Source organism: Coregonus lavaretus (assembly GCF_964263955.1).
Source record: "Coregonus lavaretus genome assembly, chromosome: 2".
Lineage (NCBI taxonomy): Eukaryota > Metazoa > Chordata > Actinopteri > Salmoniformes > Salmonidae > Coregonus > Coregonus lavaretus.
The window spans coordinates 58259189-58278112 of NC_139989.1; the positions used below are offsets into that span (position 1 = coordinate 58259189).

General features: G+C 43.4%; 1 protein-coding gene and 1 pseudogene across 2 annotated transcripts in view; one reads left to right on the forward strand and one right to left on the reverse strand.

Annotated features, from left to right (window-relative positions):
- The window catches only part of LOC311139841 (cilia- and flagella-associated protein 70-like), a gene marked incomplete at both ends in the record, with an annotated part of 33364 nt that extends 32994 nt beyond the window's left edge, over positions 1–370 (reverse strand). Inside the window, 1 exon segment of the mRNA XM_084174817.1 lies at positions 308–370. Within this exon segment, the coding sequence (XP_084030943.1) occupies positions 308–370 (63 nt within the window).
- On the forward strand, positions 12–16949 carry LOC311148006 (annotated as a pseudogene). Its single transcript, XR_014615232.1, has 9 exons — positions 12–1206; positions 1332–1387; positions 1524–2141; positions 2384–2437; positions 2904–2982; positions 3375–3531; positions 7334–7432; positions 12055–12263; positions 15724–16949. The product of XR_014615232.1 is annotated as an uncharacterized misc_RNA (transcript).
- The last annotated feature ends 1975 nt before the right edge of the window (positions 16950–18924 follow it).

An 18924-nucleotide genomic window follows, 5' to 3' on the forward strand; every position in this document is an offset into this window, starting at 1 on the left:
TTTATTATAATACTAACGCTAGCTAGCTAACAGAATTTGATCAATGGAGCTCAGTCACAGTCGGGGGTGCACATTTTTGTCATAGCCTAACACACCTGATTCAACTGATCAATTAAGTTAGTCATCAAACTCTTGATTAACTGAATCAGTTCTACTTTCTGAGCTTGGACATAAAAGTGCACAACTGTGGATCCCCAGAACCCGAGAATTTAAAACACCGAGTTAGCCATATGCAAGCTGCTACTACTGACCTTTCTTATTATACCTCAGTGATACTACTGCAAACCAGATAGGGATGCAAGCTTACCAGGTTATTTCCACGTAGTACAGTTATTTTCACTGGTACTGCTTTGTCTCCCGCACCACGAAATTATTCCATTATGGTTTTGTAAATCAGAGTGAGTAAAAGTCAAAGGTTTGTTGATTGTCCCGATAACTACAATTTCCCCCCTGCACTGCAGCAGATGAATACATCAGTGTCCCCGTTTCCATAGTAGCGAGTCTGAATATCGCGAGATGTTGTTGTTGTTGGCAAACTTGGAGTTGGAGTTGGTGGAGTGGCTTGGTAGTAAGTCGTGTGTGCGATTTTTTACGCCAATAATATGTATGTTGTCCAGTATTTAAAGGATTACATAGTAGACGTTGTGTATGAACGCTAGACAACGTTGAATGGGTTTTGTCACAGTCGTTTGGGACTGTTTTGCCAGTTAGCTAGCTAGCGTAACTTCTGCTTTTTGTGTTCGCGGGTCAGTACAAAAATAGACACATGACAGCTTGCTAAAGTTGCAAGTGTCACACTTTCTCAAGATGCTGCTTTCAAATGTGTATGTGATGCATTTAAATTTGCAATGTGCCTATGTTTTCATTTAGCTATCTAACGTTAGTTAGACCAGGGGTGTATTCACTAGGACCCAAACGGAACGAAACGGAGAGGGACCTACCTGAATGTGTCCAATATAAAATCTTGTTTTCGCTGTAAAACGTTTTCCGTTGCAAAACGTTGTGGACTAATGATTACACCCCAGATACAGTAGCGCTTTTTTGTTTACGCATGTTCACTGTGAACTTTAATCTATTGTGCATGAAAGCGGCAGGCAGCATCATGTCACTGCATAGCCTTGTGGATGAAGCCATCAAGTTGTGCAAAGTAGAGGAGACCAAGATAAACGAGAACATCCTTCAATACAGGGAGATACTGCGCTCTTTGTAAGTACAATAAAACCTCCACGTCCATTGCTATCTGTTACGCTAATGGTCTAAAGTTATTCTGTATGAGTAGGTAACTACATAGGCCTATGTTTTAACTTGCTTGGCATCTGATCATTCACCAGGAGACCACAGCAGGAAGACTGCAAGGAAAAAGAACTGACAGATGATGTTGAAATGGGTATGATGATGATCCACAATCTGTTATTTTCTCTGAAAGCCCAGTGTACTAATTTAGTAGTAACTGGATATGGTAATATTTGTTTTTGTTTTTTTGTATCTACATTGTCAGCATATTTTTATCTTTCTGTGTTTAGACCCAGATGTCCAACCGGAGGAGAGACCGGAAATGGAACTGCTGAATCAAATGCTGGAGAAGGCCCTCAGAGTTCGCGTTGGCACAGCACCCCAAAAAGACCCTCAGAACTGTACAGGACCAAAAAAAGAACCAGTGGACGCTACACATTGCAAGGGAAGGGCTCTGACCCCAGGTGGCACCAAAGGGAATAGAAATGGCTTTAAAACTACCTCCAGACCCATCACGGTGGCCAAAAAGAGTCCAGGAAGTCTTCTGCGTCCCATCTCTACAGGGGTGGAAAGGGGAGGATGGGTCATCCGGTAGGTCATTCAGGACAAGGCAGGGCTAGCATAATCAGAGGCTCTGTCCAGATCCAGAAACGATCTGTCGTGTCATCAAAGGGGTTTCCTCCGCAGTCCTCTGGGAAAGCAGTGAAGCAGGCTGGTCCTCCAGGTCCTGTGTCACATGATCAGGGTCAATCACCACAGGCCTCATCAGCACATCATCAGGTTGAGGTGTCCCACAGGTGCATGTCAGCTGCAGCCACTTCCTTCCAGACCCCTAACGAGGAACCGGTGTCTGTTTCACACATGGAGGGGACGCCAAAAGCACATGTCGTTTCACCTCCACAGAATGGGTAGGCTGCAAGACAACACTAGACCGCTGCATCGTGAACAAAGTCTCACCGTGTCAAATTCCTTTGCCAAAAGTAACATAGCAAATGAAAATGGAACGTCAAAGTACCATACTGATATCGTTAAGATGTTGTCTAGAAGCAACTCAACATTGGTGATATAATATGACTAGTCTGTTGTGACAATAAGTAGTTTGAGTGTGGTTTAATGACACTTTACATGTTTGATTGTGTTTTTGTGGCAGGGTTCCCTCCCAGTTGCTAACTAAATGGATCAGTCTAAGGACCAAACAAAGCAGGTCAGCCAGTGAATCATATCTTCTGTGGATGAAATGTCTGACTCATATCATTCTCCATGTAACCTTTTCCATCCAGTGTTCTGTAATGCATACAGAATTTTCTCTAATGTATTATGTGCAAAAGGGTAAATTCCCTGTGCACAGCAGTGTGTGCAGGTGCTATGGTTCTGGCAGGAACAGCTAACTAGGTATCCAAAACAAACGTCCAAAAAGTGATTGTTTTTTCTTCTTCTACACATGGCACCTTAATTGGGGAGGACGGGCTCGTGTTAATGGCTGGAGCGGAATCAGTGGAATGGTATCAAATAGATCAAACACATGGTTTGATGCCATTCCATTCTCTCCGTTCCAGCAATTATTATGAGCCGTCCTCCCCTCAGCAGCCTCAGCTGATGTATACTTGTATACCGCTGTATTGGTGGCTGGGACATTCATTTGACCCTTTCAGTTTTTTTTCTACCCTCAGGTTATGGGACAACGTCCTGGCTCAACAATCCAAACCTGTGGCGGAGAGGAGTCACTTCACGGAGAGAGTGAAAGCCACTGTATCCTTCCTCAGATGAACTGAACATTTAACACCCACATATAGCTAAACCTGATTTAATGCACCCTCATGCTTTACGTTAAATCTATGCATTAATGAGTAGTTAAATAGTGTTTTAATAGTATATCTTAGATGTGACATGGGACCTGCAGAGATATCAATCGTTCAACGAGTATAGACTCATTACTAATTCTCTCACTCCCACTCGTTCACACAGCCTACGTGAGCGAAATTAGCACGGCATCAAATTCAGTGTCTACCAGTGTTTCTCAAAATAACACACCAGTTTTTAGAATTAACACACAGAAAATGAAATGTGTGTGTGTGTCTTCTAATATAATCTCCCAGAGTCTTGTCTGCTTGTTCTCCTTGACCCGTCCACTTATGGGTCAGTTCCCCAGAGAGTGGCCAACCAGTGGCAGCCCGGCCGACACCGGGGCTCAGGTGGACAGACTGACACAGCTTTGCACGGACCTGAGTCATTGCTACCAGAGCGAGCGGCTGCTACTGCTGACTGGCCAGACCTTCAGAACCACTGGCACTGAGCCAGGTACAGCCCAGCCAGAGGAGATGCAGAGGGGGGGTGGAAGGAGGGATGAGTAGCAGAAATTATGGAGAACTAGTAAGGAATAGGAAATTACAGAAGTGGGGGGAGAGATGGATGGAGAACTAGTAAGAAATAGGAAATTACAGAAGTGGGGGGAGAGATGGATGGAGAACTGGTAGGAGATGACAGAAGTGTGGGTGATGAGAGAGCAAGAGTCTGGAAAGAAAAGCAGTAGGGGGTGGAGAAGGGGTCCATTTATCCAAGAGCTAAGGATGTAGTTAGCTTAGAAATTAGAACGTTCAGTGTTAATAATTTTTCAGCTCATCACCTCTTAGTCCTCTGGACTCATTAACTGCTGAACTTATTAATTCTGCTGAAGCCTTTAGCGTTAGCAATAATTTGCTACAGATAACAATTAATTACAGTAACTTCTAATGAGTAATGTAAAGCAATTAGATACAGCAAAACCTTTAGATTTTTTATAGCACCATTACCAATACATTTGAGATTGATTTGCATTGCGCTTTATCACTGCATTTGTTTAATTTCATGTCCAAATACTGAAGAGAGAGTCATTCTTTGTCAATGTGTAATAATAATGGAATAATAATGCTTAGCTCATGTCTGTTATATACACACTACCATTCAAAAGTTTGGGGTCACTTAGAAACTTCCTTGTTTTCGAAAGAAAATGAATTTTTTTGTCCATTTAAAATAACATCAAATTGATCAGAAATACATTGTAGTCATAGTTAATGTTGTAAATGGCTATTGTAGCTGGAAACGGCTGATTTGTAATGGATTATCTACATAGGCGTACAGAGGCCCATTATCAGCAACCATCAGTCCTGTGTTCCAATGGCACGTTGTGTTTGCTAATCCAAGTTTATCATTTTAGAAGGCTAATTGAACATTAGAAAACCCTTTCGCAATCATGTTAGCACAGCTGAAAACTGTTGTGCATCATGTAGTAACCAAAAAAGTGTTAAACAAATCAAAATATGTTTTATATTTGAGATTCTTCAAATAGCAACCCTTTGCCTTTGTATTTGTATTTATTACGGATCCCCATTAGCGGCTGCCAAGTCAACAGCTACTCTTCCTGGGGTCCAACCAGAATTTACATACAATAAAACAATACATAACACAACACCTTATTACACACTACTCTACCATAACATATTTACAATACAAAATCAACAATACAGCAAAATAACTATATTAAAATGTGTGTGTGTGTAGAGTGCGTGTGTTAGCATGTGTTTGCGAATGCTGTGTGTGTGTCTCTTCACAGTCTGCGCTGTTCCATAAAGTGTAGTTTAATCTGTTTTTTAAATCCTATTCTACTGCTTGACTGAGTTACATGATGTGGAATAGAGTTCCATGTAGTCATGGCTCTATGTAGTACTGTGCGTTTCCTGTAGTCTGTTCTGGACTTGGGGACCGTGAAGAGACCTTGATGACTGCTTTGCACACTCTTGGCATTCTCTCAACCAGCTTCATGAGGTAGTCACCTGGAATGCATTTCAATTAACAGGTGTGCCTTGTTGAAAGTTAATTTTGGGAATTACTTTCCTTTTGAGCCAATCAGTTGTGTTGTGACAAGGTAGGTGGTGTATACAGAAGATAGCCCTATTTGGTAAAATACCAAGTCCATATTATGGCAAGAACTGCTCAAATAAGCAAAGAGAAACGACAGTCCATCATTACTTTAAGACTTGAAGGTCAGTCAATACAGATAATTTCAAGAACTTTCTTCAAGTGCAGTCGCAAAAACCATCAAGGGCTATGATGAAACTGGCTCTCATGAGGACCGACACAGGAATGGAAGACCCAGAGTTACCTCTGCTGCAGAGGATAAGTTCATTAGAGTTACCAGCCTCAGAAATTGCAGCCCAAATAAATGCTTCACAGAGTTCAAGTAACAGACACATCTCAACATCAACTGTTCAGAGGAGACCGTGTGAATCAGGCCTTCATGGTCAAATTGCTGCAAAGAAACAACTACTTAAGGACACCAATAAGAAGAAAAGACTTGCTTGGGTAAAGAAACACAAGCACTGGACATTAGACCGGTGGAAATTTGTCCTTTGGTCTGGAGTCCAAATTGGAGATTTTTGGTTCCAAACGCCGTGTCTTTGTGAGACGCGGTGTGGGTGAACGGATGATCTCCGCATGTGTATTTCCCACCGTAAAGCATGGAAGAGGAGGTGTTATGGTGTGGGGGTGCTTTGCTGGTGACACTGTCTGTGATTTATTTAACCAGAATGGCTACCACAGCATTCTCAGCGATACGCCATCCCATCTGGTTTGGGCTTAGTGGGACTATCATTTGTTTTTCAACAGGACAATGACCCAACACACCTCCAGGCTGTGTAAGGGCTATTTTACCAAGAAAGAAGGAGAGTGATGGAGTGCTGCATCAGATGACCTGGCCTCCACAATCACCCGACCTCAACCCAATTGAGATGGTTTGGGATGAGTCGGACCGCAGAGTGAAGGAAAAGCATATGTGGGAACTCCTTCAAGACTGTTGGAAAAGCATTCCAGGTGAAGCTGGTTGAGAGTGCCAAGAGTGTGCAAAGCTGTCATCAAGGCAAAGGGTGGCTATTTGAAGAATCTCAAATATAAAATATATTTTGATTTGTTTAATACTTTTTTGGTTACTACATGATTCCATGTGTTATTTCACAGTTTTGATGTCTTCACTATTATTCTACAATGTAGAAAATAGTCAAAATAAAGAAAAACCCTGGAATGAGAAGGTGTGTCAACTTTTGACTGGTACTGTACATGCATGCATACATACAGTGCCTTCGGAAAGTATTCAGACCCCTTTACTTTTTCCACATTTTGATACGTTGCAGCCTTATTCTAAAATTGATTAAATTGTTTTTTTCCCCCCTCATCAATCTACACACAATACCCCATAATGACAAAGCAAAAACAGGTTTTTAGAAAGTCCTTTAGGTGCCTTTTGGCAAACTCCAAGCGGGCTTTCGTGCCTTTTACTGAGGAGTGTCTTCCGTCTGGCCACTACCATAAAGGCCTGAATGGTGGAGTGCTGCAGATATGGTTGTCCTGGAAGGTTCTCTTATCTCCATAGAGGAACTCTGGAGCTCTGTCAGAGTGACCATCAGATTCTAGGTCACCTCCCTGACCAAGGCCCTTCTCCCCCGATTGCTCAGTTTGGCCGGGCGGCCAGCTCTAGGAAGAGTCTTGGTGGTTCCAAACTTCTTCCATTTAAGAATGATGGAGGGCACTGTGTTCTTGGGGACCTTCAATGCTGCAGAAATGTTTTGGTACCCTTCCCCAGATCTGTGCCTCGACACAATCCTGTCTCGGAGCTCTACGGACAATTCCTTTGACCTCATGACTTGGTTTTTGCTCTGACATGCACTGTGAACTGTGGGACCTTATATAGACAGGTGTGTGCCTTTCCAAACCATGTCCAATCAATTTAATTTACCACAGGTGGACTCCAATCAAGTTGTAGAAACATCTCAAAGATGATCAATGGAGACCGGATGCATCTGAGCTCAATTTCGAGTCTGATAGCAAAGGGTCTGAGTACTTATGTAAATTAGGTATTTCTGTTTTTTATTTGTAATACATTTGCAAAAATTTCTAAAAACTTGTTTTTGCTTCGTCATTATGGGGTATTGTGTGTAGATTGATGACAAAACAATTAATTGAATCCATTTTAGAATAAGGCTGTAACATAACAAAAAAAGGGGTCTGAATACTTTCCCTAATGCACTGTTAGTTTATTTATTTATTATTGTTTCTGTGTTATTATGTGAAGCAACATGCCAGAATAGGGAATATGAATCCTTGCTGATGCTGGAAGGCCTGGAGAAGATGGTGGCAGACCTCTGGAAACGTGCTGGACAGATGAGAAAAGGTACTAAATCTTGCTTCACTCTATACACTCACTCACACACATCTCCACTCGAAGTGAGAGCTCTCCCTCTCAATGTTTTTCACAGGCACAGTGTAGAGTATAATCAAATGTCAAGAGAATTAGTTCGGATTTAAAAAATCATTCTTGGAATGTAGGTATATTACCCTCCAATTCCCCATTTACTGACTTTTCCAGGGACTTAACTTGTGGTGAAATTGTGACCCTTTGCAATTTATTCACCCATCAGAATTTAAATTAGCCTACAGTTGAAGTCGGAAGTTTACATACAGTGAGGGAAAAAAGTATTTGATCCCCTGCTGATTTTGTACGTTTGCCCACTGACAAAGACATGATCAGTCTATAATTTTAATGGTAGGTTTATTTGAACAGTGAGAGACAGAATAACAACAAAACAATTCAGAAAAACGCATGTAAAAAATGTTATAAATTGATTAGCATTTTAATGAGGGAAATAAGTATTTGACCCCTCTGCAAAACATGACTTAGTACTTGGTGGCAAAACCCTTGTTGGCAATAACAGAGCTCAGACGTTTCTTGTAGTTGGCCACCAGGTTTGCACACATCTTAGGAGGGATTTTGTCCCACTCCTCTTTGCAGATCTTCTCCAAGTCATTAAGGTTTCGAGGCTGACGTTTGGCAACTTGAACCTTCAGCTCCCTCCACAGATTTTCTATGGGATTAAGGTCTGGAGACTGGCTAGGCCACTCCAGGACCTTAATGTGCTTCTTCTTGAGCCACTCCTTTGTTGCCTTGGCCGTGTATTTTGGGTCATTGTCATGCTGGAATACCCATCCACGACCCATTTTCAATGCCCTGGCTGAGGGAAGGAGGTTCTCACCCAAGATTTGACGGTACATGGCCCCGTCCATCGTCCCTTTGATGCGGTGAAGTTCTAGCAGAAAAACATCCTCAAAGCATAATGTTTCCACCTCCATGTTTGACGGTGGGGATGGTGTTCTTGGGGTCATAGGCAGCATTCCTCCTCCTCCAAACACGGTGAGTTGAGTTGATGCCAAAGAGCTCGATTTTGGTCTCGTCTGACCACAACACTTTCACCCAGTTCTCCTCTGAATCATTCAGATGTTCATTGGCAAACTTCAGACAGGCCTGTATATGTGCTTTCTTGAGCAGGGGGACATTGCGGGCGCTGCAGGATTTCAGTCCTTCACGGCGTAGTGTGTTACCAATTGTTTTCTTGGTGACTATGGTCCCAGCTGCCTTGAGATCATTGACAAGATCCTCCCATGTAGTTCTGGGCTGATTCCTCACCATTCTCATGATGATTGCAACTCCACGAGGTGAGATCTTGCATGGAGCCCCAGGCCGAGGGAGATTGACAGTTATTTTGTGTTTCTTCCATTTGCGAATAATCGCACCAACTGTTGTCACCTTCTCACCAAGCTGCTTGGCGATGGTCTTGTAGCCCATTCCAGCCTTGTGTAGGTTTTGGGTAGCCTTCCACAAGCTTCCCACAATAAGTTGGGAGAATGTTGGCCCATTCCTCCTGACAGAGCTGGTGTAACTGAGTCAGGTTTGTAGGCCTCCTTGCTCGCACACACTTTTTCAGTTCTGCCCACAAATGTTCTATAGCATTGAGGTCAGGGCTTTGTGATGGCCACTCCAATACCTTGACTTTGTGGTCCTTAAGCCATTTTGCCACAACTTTGGAAGTATGCTTGGGGTCATTGTCCATTTGGAAGACCCATTTGCGACCAAGCTTTAACTTCCTGACTGATGTCTTGAGATGTTGCTTCAATATATCCACATAATTTTCCTTCCTCGTGATGCCATCTATTTTGTGAAGTGCACCAGTCCCTCCTGCAGCAAAGCACCCCCACAGCATGATGCTGCCACCCCCGTGCTTCACGATTGGGATGGTGTTCTTCGGCTTGCAAGGAACCCCCTTTTTCCTCCAAACATAACGATGGTCATTATGGCCAAACAGTTATATTTTTGTTTCATCAGACCAGAGGACATTTCTCCAAAAAGTACGATCTTTGTCCCCATGTGCAGTTGCAAACCGTAGTCTGGCTTTTTTATGGCGGTTTTGGAGCAGTGGCTTCTTCCTTGCTGAGCGGCCTTTCAGGTTATGTCGATATAGGACTTGTTTTACTGTGGATATAAATACTTTTGTACCTGTTTCCTCCAGCATCTTCACAAGGTCCTTTGCTGTTGTTCTGGGATTGATTTGCACTTTTCGCACCAAAGTACGTTCATCTCAAGGAGACAGAGCGGTATGACGGCTGCATGGTCCCATGGTGTTTATACTTGCATACTATTGTTTGTACAGATGAACGTGGTTCCTTCAGGCGTTTGGAAATTGACTTGTGGAGGTCTACAATTTTTTTTCTGAGGTCTTGGCTGATTTCTTTGCATTTTCCCATGATGTCAAGCAAAGAGGCACTGAGTTTGAAGGTAGGCCTTGAAATACATCCACAGGTACACCTCCAATTGACTCAAATGATGTCAATTAGCCTATCAGAAGCTTCTAGAGCCATGACATCATTTTCTGGAATTTTCATTTCATTTACATTTAAGTCATTTAGCAGACGCTCTTATCCAGAGCGACTTACAGTTAGTGAGTTATTATTATTTTTATTTTTTAATTTCAAGCTGTTAAAATGCACAGTCAACTTAGTGTATGTAAACTTCTGACCCACTGTAATTGTGATACAGTGAATTATAAGTGAAATAATCTGTCTGTAAACAATTGTTGGAAAAATTACTTGTGTCATGCACAAAGTAGATGTCCTAACCGACTTGCCAAAACTACAGTTTGTTAACAAGACATTTGTGGAGTGGTTGAAAAACAAGTTTTAATGACTCCAACCTAAGTGTATGTAAACTTCCGACTTCAACTGTATATAGCATCTCACAGTATAATGCAACATATTCTCCACGGCCTTGAACCAATACAATTATAAGCTGAGCTCTCTTTTCCCCCTCACCAATCTCACTGTGACAGTGTGGAGCGGATGGTGGGAACTTTTCATTAGAATTGACCGTTTTTAGTGCTCCCAAAGCCTCTGAGATTCACTGGCTAGGGGCCAGATTGTGACAGAATGTTCCAGAATACACACACTCTGTCCAGAGTCAAAGCCAGAGTCCCCACTTAAAATTGAGAGCCTTGACTGGCTGCCTTGCTGGCCCTGGCCTTCTCGCTCTCTCATTCACTCACGCACAAGCACACACACACATAAATATCTAATTTACATGTACATAAGTATTCACACCCCTGAGTCAATACTTTGTAGAAGCACCTTTGGCACTGATTACAGCTGTGAGTCTTTCTGGGTAAATCTGTAAGAACTTTCCACACCTGGATTGTGCAACATTTTCCCATTATTCTTTTCAAAATTCTTCAAACTCTGTAAAATTTAAGTCAAAACTGTAACTCGGCCACTCAAGAACATTCACTGTCTTCTTGGTAAGTAACTCCAGTGTAGATTTGGCCTTGTGTTTTATGTTATTGTCCTGCTAAAAGGTGAATTAATCTCCCAGTGTCTGGTGGAAAGCAAGACTGAACCAGGTTTTCCTCTAGGATTTTGCCTGTGCTTAGCACCATCCCGTTAATTTTTTATCATGAAAAACTCCCCAGTCCTTAACAATTACAAACATAACCATAACATGATGCAGCCACCACTATGCTTGAAAATATGACAGTGGTACTCAGTAATATGTCTGGGGCAAATCCAATACTTTGTATTCAGGACAAAAAGTGAATTGCTTTGCCACATGTTTTGCAATATTACTTTAGGGCCTTAGTGCAAACAGAATGCATGTTTTGGAATATTCTTATTCTGCACAGGCTTTTGTCTTTTCACTCAGTATAACAGTGTAATTCTTATATCTTCTTATCTCTAATCTACATTCTGGTAGTCATTCTGAAGGAACAGTATAATTATTATCTCTGATCTACATTCTGGTAGTCTGATGATTATGCAGCTTTTTATTTTGGGACATTTCAATTCAATTCAGTGCAAATGTCCAACAATAGAACGGTACAGTGACGCTTTTGTTGCAGCATTGTCATGAGTCAACTCACAACAGGACGATGAGCAGATTAATTCTCACGTCACGATCCCCCAATGGAGAAATGTGCTCCGTTAGAGTCAATCTCCACCGGACGCACACTAACGAGCTAATTGAACCCCTCACTGTCATGACTTAAAATAAAAATAGAAACCGTCAGAGTAACACCGTAACACGCCGGAGAAGGATCTGTTCTTGTTTCCTTGGGCTCCATTTGAGGTGTGTGTGTGTCTGACTGACGGTGAGGCTCCTTCTCAAGTCCCCCTGTGTGAGTGTGACGGTGAGGTTTTAAAGCCGTCAGTCAGTCCATCCCTGACGACGCTCGATGCTTGGCTTGTCCCTGCTATTTAAACTGAGGCAGCAGCAAGCACACAGGAGGCGCAAACGTTTTCGGCTTCGGTTGCTCACGCTCCTCGCACTCTAAAAATAACCACCATTTTGCTCCTCGCACTCTAAAAATAACCACCATTTTGCTCCTCGCACTCTAAAAATAACCACCATTTTGCTCCTCGCACTCTAAAAATAACCACCATTTTGCTCCTCGCTCCAACCACCATTTTTCTGACCAGAGCAGGAGGCATGGGATCGATGGAGGAGGCCGAAGGGGGAAGGAGCGGGAGCGTTCTGCCCCGTCAGGAGAAGGGGCGAGTGGGGTGACCTGAGTGGGGTGACCCCCTTGCCCCCCACCCTGACCTACATCAGCCAGGCAGAGCTCCAGGAGGTGGAGAGGCTGAGGCTGAGAGTGGAACTGCTACAGCAGGAGGTGCACCTGCATCAGGTAAGAGGCACAACTGTCTCATATATATATACAGTGGGGAGAACAAGTATTTGATACACTGCCGATTTTGCAGGTTTTCCTACTTACAAAGCATGTAGAGGTCTGTAATTTTTATCATAGGTACACTTCAACTGTGAGAGACGGAATCTAAAACAAAAATCCAGAAAATCACATTGTATGATTTTTAAGTAATTAATTTGCATTTTATTGCATGACATAAGTATTTGATCACCTACCAACCAGTACGAATTCCGGCTCTCACAGACCTGTTAGTTTTTCTTTAAGAAGCCCTCCTGTTCTCCACTCATTACCTGTATTAACTGCACCTGTTTGAACTCGTTACCTGTATAAAAGACACCTGTCCACACAATCAAACAGACTCCAACCTCTCCATAATGGCCAAGACCAAAGAGCTGTGTAAGGACATCAGGGATAAAATGGTAGACCTGCACAAGGCTGGGATGGGCTACAGGACAATAGGCAAGCAGCTTGGTGAGAAGGCAACAACTGTTGGCGCAATTATTAGAAAATTGAAGAAGTTCAAGATGACGGTCAATCACCCTCGGTCTGGGGCTCCATGCAAGATCTCACCTCGTGGGGCATCAATGATCATGAGGAAGGTGAGGGATCAGCCCAGAACTACACGGCATGACCTGGGCAATGACCTGAAGAGAGCTGGGACCACAGTCTCAAAGAAAACCATTAGTAACACACTACGCCGTCATGGATTAAAATCCTGCAGCGCACGCAAGGTCCCCCTGCTCAAGCCAGCGCATGTCCAGGCCCGTCTGAAGTTTGCCAATGACCATCTGGATGATCCAGAGGAGGAATGGGAGAAGGTCATGTGGTCTGATGAGACATAAATTTAGCTTTTTGGTCTAAACTCCACTCGCCGTGTTTGGAGGAAGAAGAAGGATGAGTACAACCTCAAGAACACCATCCCAACCGTGAAGCATGGAGGTGGAAACATCATTCTTTGGGGATGCTTTTCTGCAAAGGGGACAGGACGACTGCACCGTATTGAGGGGAGGATGGATGGGGCCATGTATCGCGAGATCTTGGTAAGAGCATTGAAGATGGGTCGTGGCTGGGTCTTCCAGCATGACAACAGCCCGAAACACACAGCCAGGGCAACTAAGGAGTGGCTCCGTAAGAAGCATCTCAAGGTCCTGGAGTGGCCTAGCCAGTCTCCAGACCTTAACTCAATAGAAAATCTTTGGAGGGAGCTGAAAGTCCGTATTGCCCAGCGACAGCCCCGAAACCTGAAGGATCTGGAGAAGGTCTGTATGGAGGAGTGGGACTAAAATCCCTGCTGCAGTGTGTGCAAACCTGGTCAAGACCTACAGGAAACGTATGATCTCTGTAATTGCAAACAAAGGTTTCTATAACAAATATTAAGTTCTGCTTTTCTGATGTATCAAATACTTATGTCATGCAATAAAATGCAAATGAATTACTTAAAGATCATAAAATTTGATTTTCTGGATTTTTGTTTTAGATTCCGTCTCTCACAGTTGAAGTGTACCTATGATAAAAATTACAGACCTCTACATGCTTTGTAAGTAGGAAAACCTGCAAAATCGGCAGTGTATCAAATACTTGTTCTCCCCACTGTATATATACACTACCGTTCAAAGGTTTGGGGTCACTTAGACATTTCCTTGTTTTCGAAAGAAAAGCAAAATTTTTGTCCCTTAAAATAACATCAAATTGATCAGAAATAAAGTGTAGACATTATTAATGTTGTAAATGGCTATTGTAGCTGGAAACTGCAGATTTTTTATGGAATATCTACATAGGTGTACAGAGGCCCTTTATCAGCAACCATCAGTCCTGTGTTCCAATGGCACGTTGTGTTTGCTAATCCAAGTTTATCATTTTAAAAGGCTAATTGATAATTAGAAAACCCTTTTGCAATTATGTTAGCACAGCTGAAAACTGTTGTGCTGATTAAATAAGCAATAAAACTGGCCTTCTTGAGACTAGTTGAGTATCTGGAGCATCAGCAATTGTGGGTTCGATTGCAGGCTCAAAATGGCCAGAAACAAATAACTTTCTTCTGAAACGTGTCAGTCTATTCTTGTTCTGAGAAATGAAGGCTATTCCAATCGAAAATTGCCAAGAAACTGAAGATCTCGTACAACGCTGTGTACTACTCCCTTCACAGAACAGCGCAAACTGTCTCTAACCAGAATAGAAAGAGGAGTGGAAGGCCCCGGTGCACAACTGAGCAAGAGGACAAATACATTAGTGTCTAGTTTGAGAAACAGACGCCTCACAGGTCCTCAACTGGCAGCTTCATTAAATAGTACCCGCAAAACACCAGTCTCAACGTCAACAGTGAAGAGGCGACTCCGGGATGCTGACCTTCTAGGCAGAGTTGCAAAGAAAAAGCCATATCAGACTAGCCAATAAAAAGAAAAGATTAAGATGGGCAAAAGAACACAGACACTGGACAGAGGAAGATTGGGGAAAAAAAGTATTATGGACAGACTAATCGAAGTTCAAGGTGTTCTGATCACAAAGAAGAACATTCGTGAGACGCAGACCAAATGAAAAGATGCTGGAGGAGTGCTTGATGCCATCTGTCAAGCATGGTGGAGGCAATGTGATGGTCTGGGGCTGCTTTGGTGGTGGTAAAGTGGGAGATTTGTACAGGATAAAAGGGATCTTGAAGATGGAAGGCTATCACTCCATTTTGCAACACCATGCCATACCCTGTGGACGGCGCTTGATTGGAGCCAATTTCCTCCTACAACAGGACAATGACCCAAAGCACAGCTCCAAACTATGCAATAACTATTTAGGAAGAAGCAGTCAGCTGGTATTCTGTCTATAATGGAGTGGCCAGCACAGTCACAGGATCTCAACCCTATTGAGCTGTTGTGGGAGCAGCTTGACCGTATGATACGTAAGAAGTGCCCATCAAGCCAATCCAACTTGTGGGATGGGCTTCAGGAAGCATGGGGTGAAATCTCTTCAGATTACCTCATCAAATTGACAACTAGAATGCCAAAGGTCTGCAAGGATGTAATTGATGCAAATGGAGCATTCTTTGACGAAAGCAAAGTTTGAAGAACACAATTATTATTTCTATTAAAAAGCATTATTTCTAACCTTGTCAATGACTACATTTCCTATGCATTTTGCTATATATCCTATTCAAACTCAGTTCATGTATGTTTTCATGGAAAACAAGGAAACGTCTAAGTGACCCCAAACTTTTGAACGGTAGTGTGTATATACACACACACACAGAGGCACACAGAGACACACACACCTGTAACAGGTAGCTAATAACACACCTTTTACACATTTCTACCAAGAGCCATGCCTTTACACAAAAAGGTAGAAGTTGATTTCTCCACAAAGGTCAATATCGAGACTACTGTGTGTTTTTGCGTCTGTGTGTATGTATGCATTTGTCACTTTTTTGGTGTGTGTTTTGTTTCTCTGACAGGCTCTCTCTGACACCATGGTTATGCTCTCCACTCCTGGACCTCCCAACCCCGCCGCGCTCCGTGACATTTACTCCCTGCTTGGAGAGGGAGGGGTGATGTTCCCTACTCTGGTCCTGGACACGGAACCTGACTAAAGGAACAGGTCAAAGGAACTGAACCGGCCAAATCACCTGGGTCATGTTTATTAGGGCACACGATGCAACGGAAAACAAAAATGAAAGTTTCTAATTGGACAAGTCCAGGTTGCCCCTCCTTGTTTCATTCGGTGGTCTTCCGTTTGGTGCCTAATGAACACGACTAAGAAAGACTATTGAAGAATAGACCAATGAATGGAATGTCTTAGGAGGGGACACTGAGAACAGAGGAAGAAGAATGGAGAATCTTCTGAAAAGAGGGATTTTTGTGTGTTGGGAGTGTTGATCTGTGTATTTATTGGAGTAATAATATAATAATATGCCATTTAGCAGACGCTTTTATCCAAAGCAACTTACAGTCATGTGTGCATACATTTTTACGTATGGGTGGTCCCGGGGATCGAACCCACTACCCTGGCGTTACAAGCGCCATGCTCTACAAATTGAGCTACAGAGTGATTGCGTATTGAGAAGGCTGTCTGGTTTATGTGAGCATTTTGGTTTTACAATCATTGTTAATTTTTGTATATTGTAAGACTCTTATAATTAGATTAAATTATTTAAATGTATGGATATTGAGAGAAGTACTTTGCATTCTCCATTCAGAAGTTTACATCTACAAATGTGTAATAATTTTTGTTTAATAATTTAAATTAACTAAGTTGGGGTCAATGGTAGATGCTGTGATTAAATATTTAGCAGCAGATGGCGCTATACCCATGACGCGCCTATCAAATCAAGAACAGCCTACATGCTGTACATTAGTACTTGTTATACAGACTACATTCCCTCTTATCTATTTAATGCATGTTAAGTTAGAATTTTAAATATCAAGTACACCCAAAAATTATTTGAAATAAATACTGTGGGGGCCTCCCGAGTGGCGCAGCGGTCTAAGGCACTGCATCGCAGTGCTAGAGTCGTCACTACAGACCCGGGTCGCTCTGGATAAGAGCTTCTGCTAAATGACTAAAATGTAAATGTAAATGATCCCGGGCTGTATCACAACCGGCCGTGATCGGGAGTCCCATAGGGCGGCACACAAATGGCCCAGCGTCATCCGGGTTAGGGGAGGGTTTTGCCAGGGGGGCGTTACTTGGCTCATTGCTCTCTAGTGACTCCTTGTGGCGGGCCGGGCACCTGCAGGCTGACCTCGTCGTCAGGTGAACAGTGTTTCATTTGACATTACATTTACATTTTAGTCATTTAGCAGACGCTCTTATCCAGAGCGACTTACAGTTAGTGATTAAATTTTTTATATTTTTTTATACTGGCCCCCCGTGGGAATCGAACCCACAACCCTGGCGTTGCAAACGCCATGCTCTATCAACTGAGCTACATCCCTGCCGGCCATTCCCTCCCCTACCCTGGACGACGCTGGGCCAATTGTGCGCCGCCCATGAGTCTCCCGGTCGCGGCCGGCTGCGACAGAGCCTGGATTCGAACCAGGATCTCTAGTGGCACAGTTAGCACTGCGATGCAGTGCCTTAGACCACTGCGCCACTCAGGAGACGAGGTTTCCTCCAATACATTGGTGCGGCTGGCTTTTGGGTTAAGTGGGCGGGTGCTAAGAAGCGCGGTTTGGCGGGTCATGTTTCAGAGGACGCATGACTCGACCTTCGCCTCCCGAGCACGTTGGGGAGTTGCAGCGAAGAGACAAGATCGAAAAAGGGGGTAAAATACAACAACAAAAAATATATACTGTGGTTGATACAACAGGAAGCACTGTGGTTGATGCAACAGGAAGCACTGTGGTCTCTGTGCAGAGTTTGCTCTTATAAGGACAGCAAATAAGGAGGCAGGTGACTCATTTGGGTAAAGAAGGCCTAAACTAACTCTGTCCTTCTGGTCTGTGGGATGCTGTGATGTGGAAGGAGAACAATGTAGGAGATTCACCATTATCCATCCTGGCCCTGGGCTGCATTCAAAACACAACAGGGATGCTGTGAATAGGACAAGCAAGCAAAAATCCAGTGGGGAAAAACTTGGCAAAACAGTTTAATGACGGCTGGGGGGGGGGGAGCTGAAGAGGTAGATCAACTGCATGAGCCTCACCTGCCCGGCCAACACTCCTCCGATCGACAGGTGGTGTAGGTACGCACCAGTGGAGGCTGCTGAGGGAGGACGGCTCATAATAATGACTGGAACGGAGCAAATGAAATGGCATCAAACACATGGTTTCCATGTATTTGATACCATTCCACCTATTCCGCTCCAACCATTACCACGAGCCCGTTCTCCCCAATTAAGGTACCTTCAACCTCCTGTGGCACGCACCAAATCAAATTTGTCACATGCGCCGAATACAACAGGTGTAGACCTTACCGTGAAACGCTTACTTACAAGCCCTTAACCAACAATGCAGTTCAAGAAATACAGTTAAGAAAATATTGACTAAATAAACTAAAGTAAAAAGTAAAATTAAAAAGGCAACACAATAAAATAACAATAACGAGGCTATATACAGGGGGTACCGGTACCAAGTCAATGTACGGGGGTACAGGTTAGTCGAGGTAATTTGTACATGTAGGTAGGGGTAAAGTGACTATACATAGATAATAGGCAGTGGGTAGCAGCAGTGTAAAAACAAATGGGGGGGGGGTGACTGGAGTCTTTGACAGTTTTTTGGGCGTTCCTCTGACACCGCCTGGTATATAGGTCCTGGATGGCAGGAAGCTTGGCCCCAGTGATGTACTGGGCCGTATGCACTACCCTCCATAGCGCCTTATGGTCGGATGCCGAGCAGTTGCCATACCAGGCGGTGATGCAACCGGTCAGGATGCTCTCCATGGTGCAGCTGTATAACTTTTTGAGGATCTGGGGACCCATAGCAAATCTTTTCAGTCTCCTGAGGAGGAAAAGCTGTTGTTGTGCCCTCTTCACGATAGTCTTGGTGTGTTTGGACCATGATATTTTGTTGGTGATGCGGTCACCAAGAAACTTGAAGCCCTGTCGATGTGAATGGGGGTGTGTTCGTCCCTCCTTTTCCTGTAGTCCACGATCAGCTCCTTTGTCTTGCTCACATTGAGCGAGAGGTTGTTGTCCTGGCACTACACTGCCAGGTCT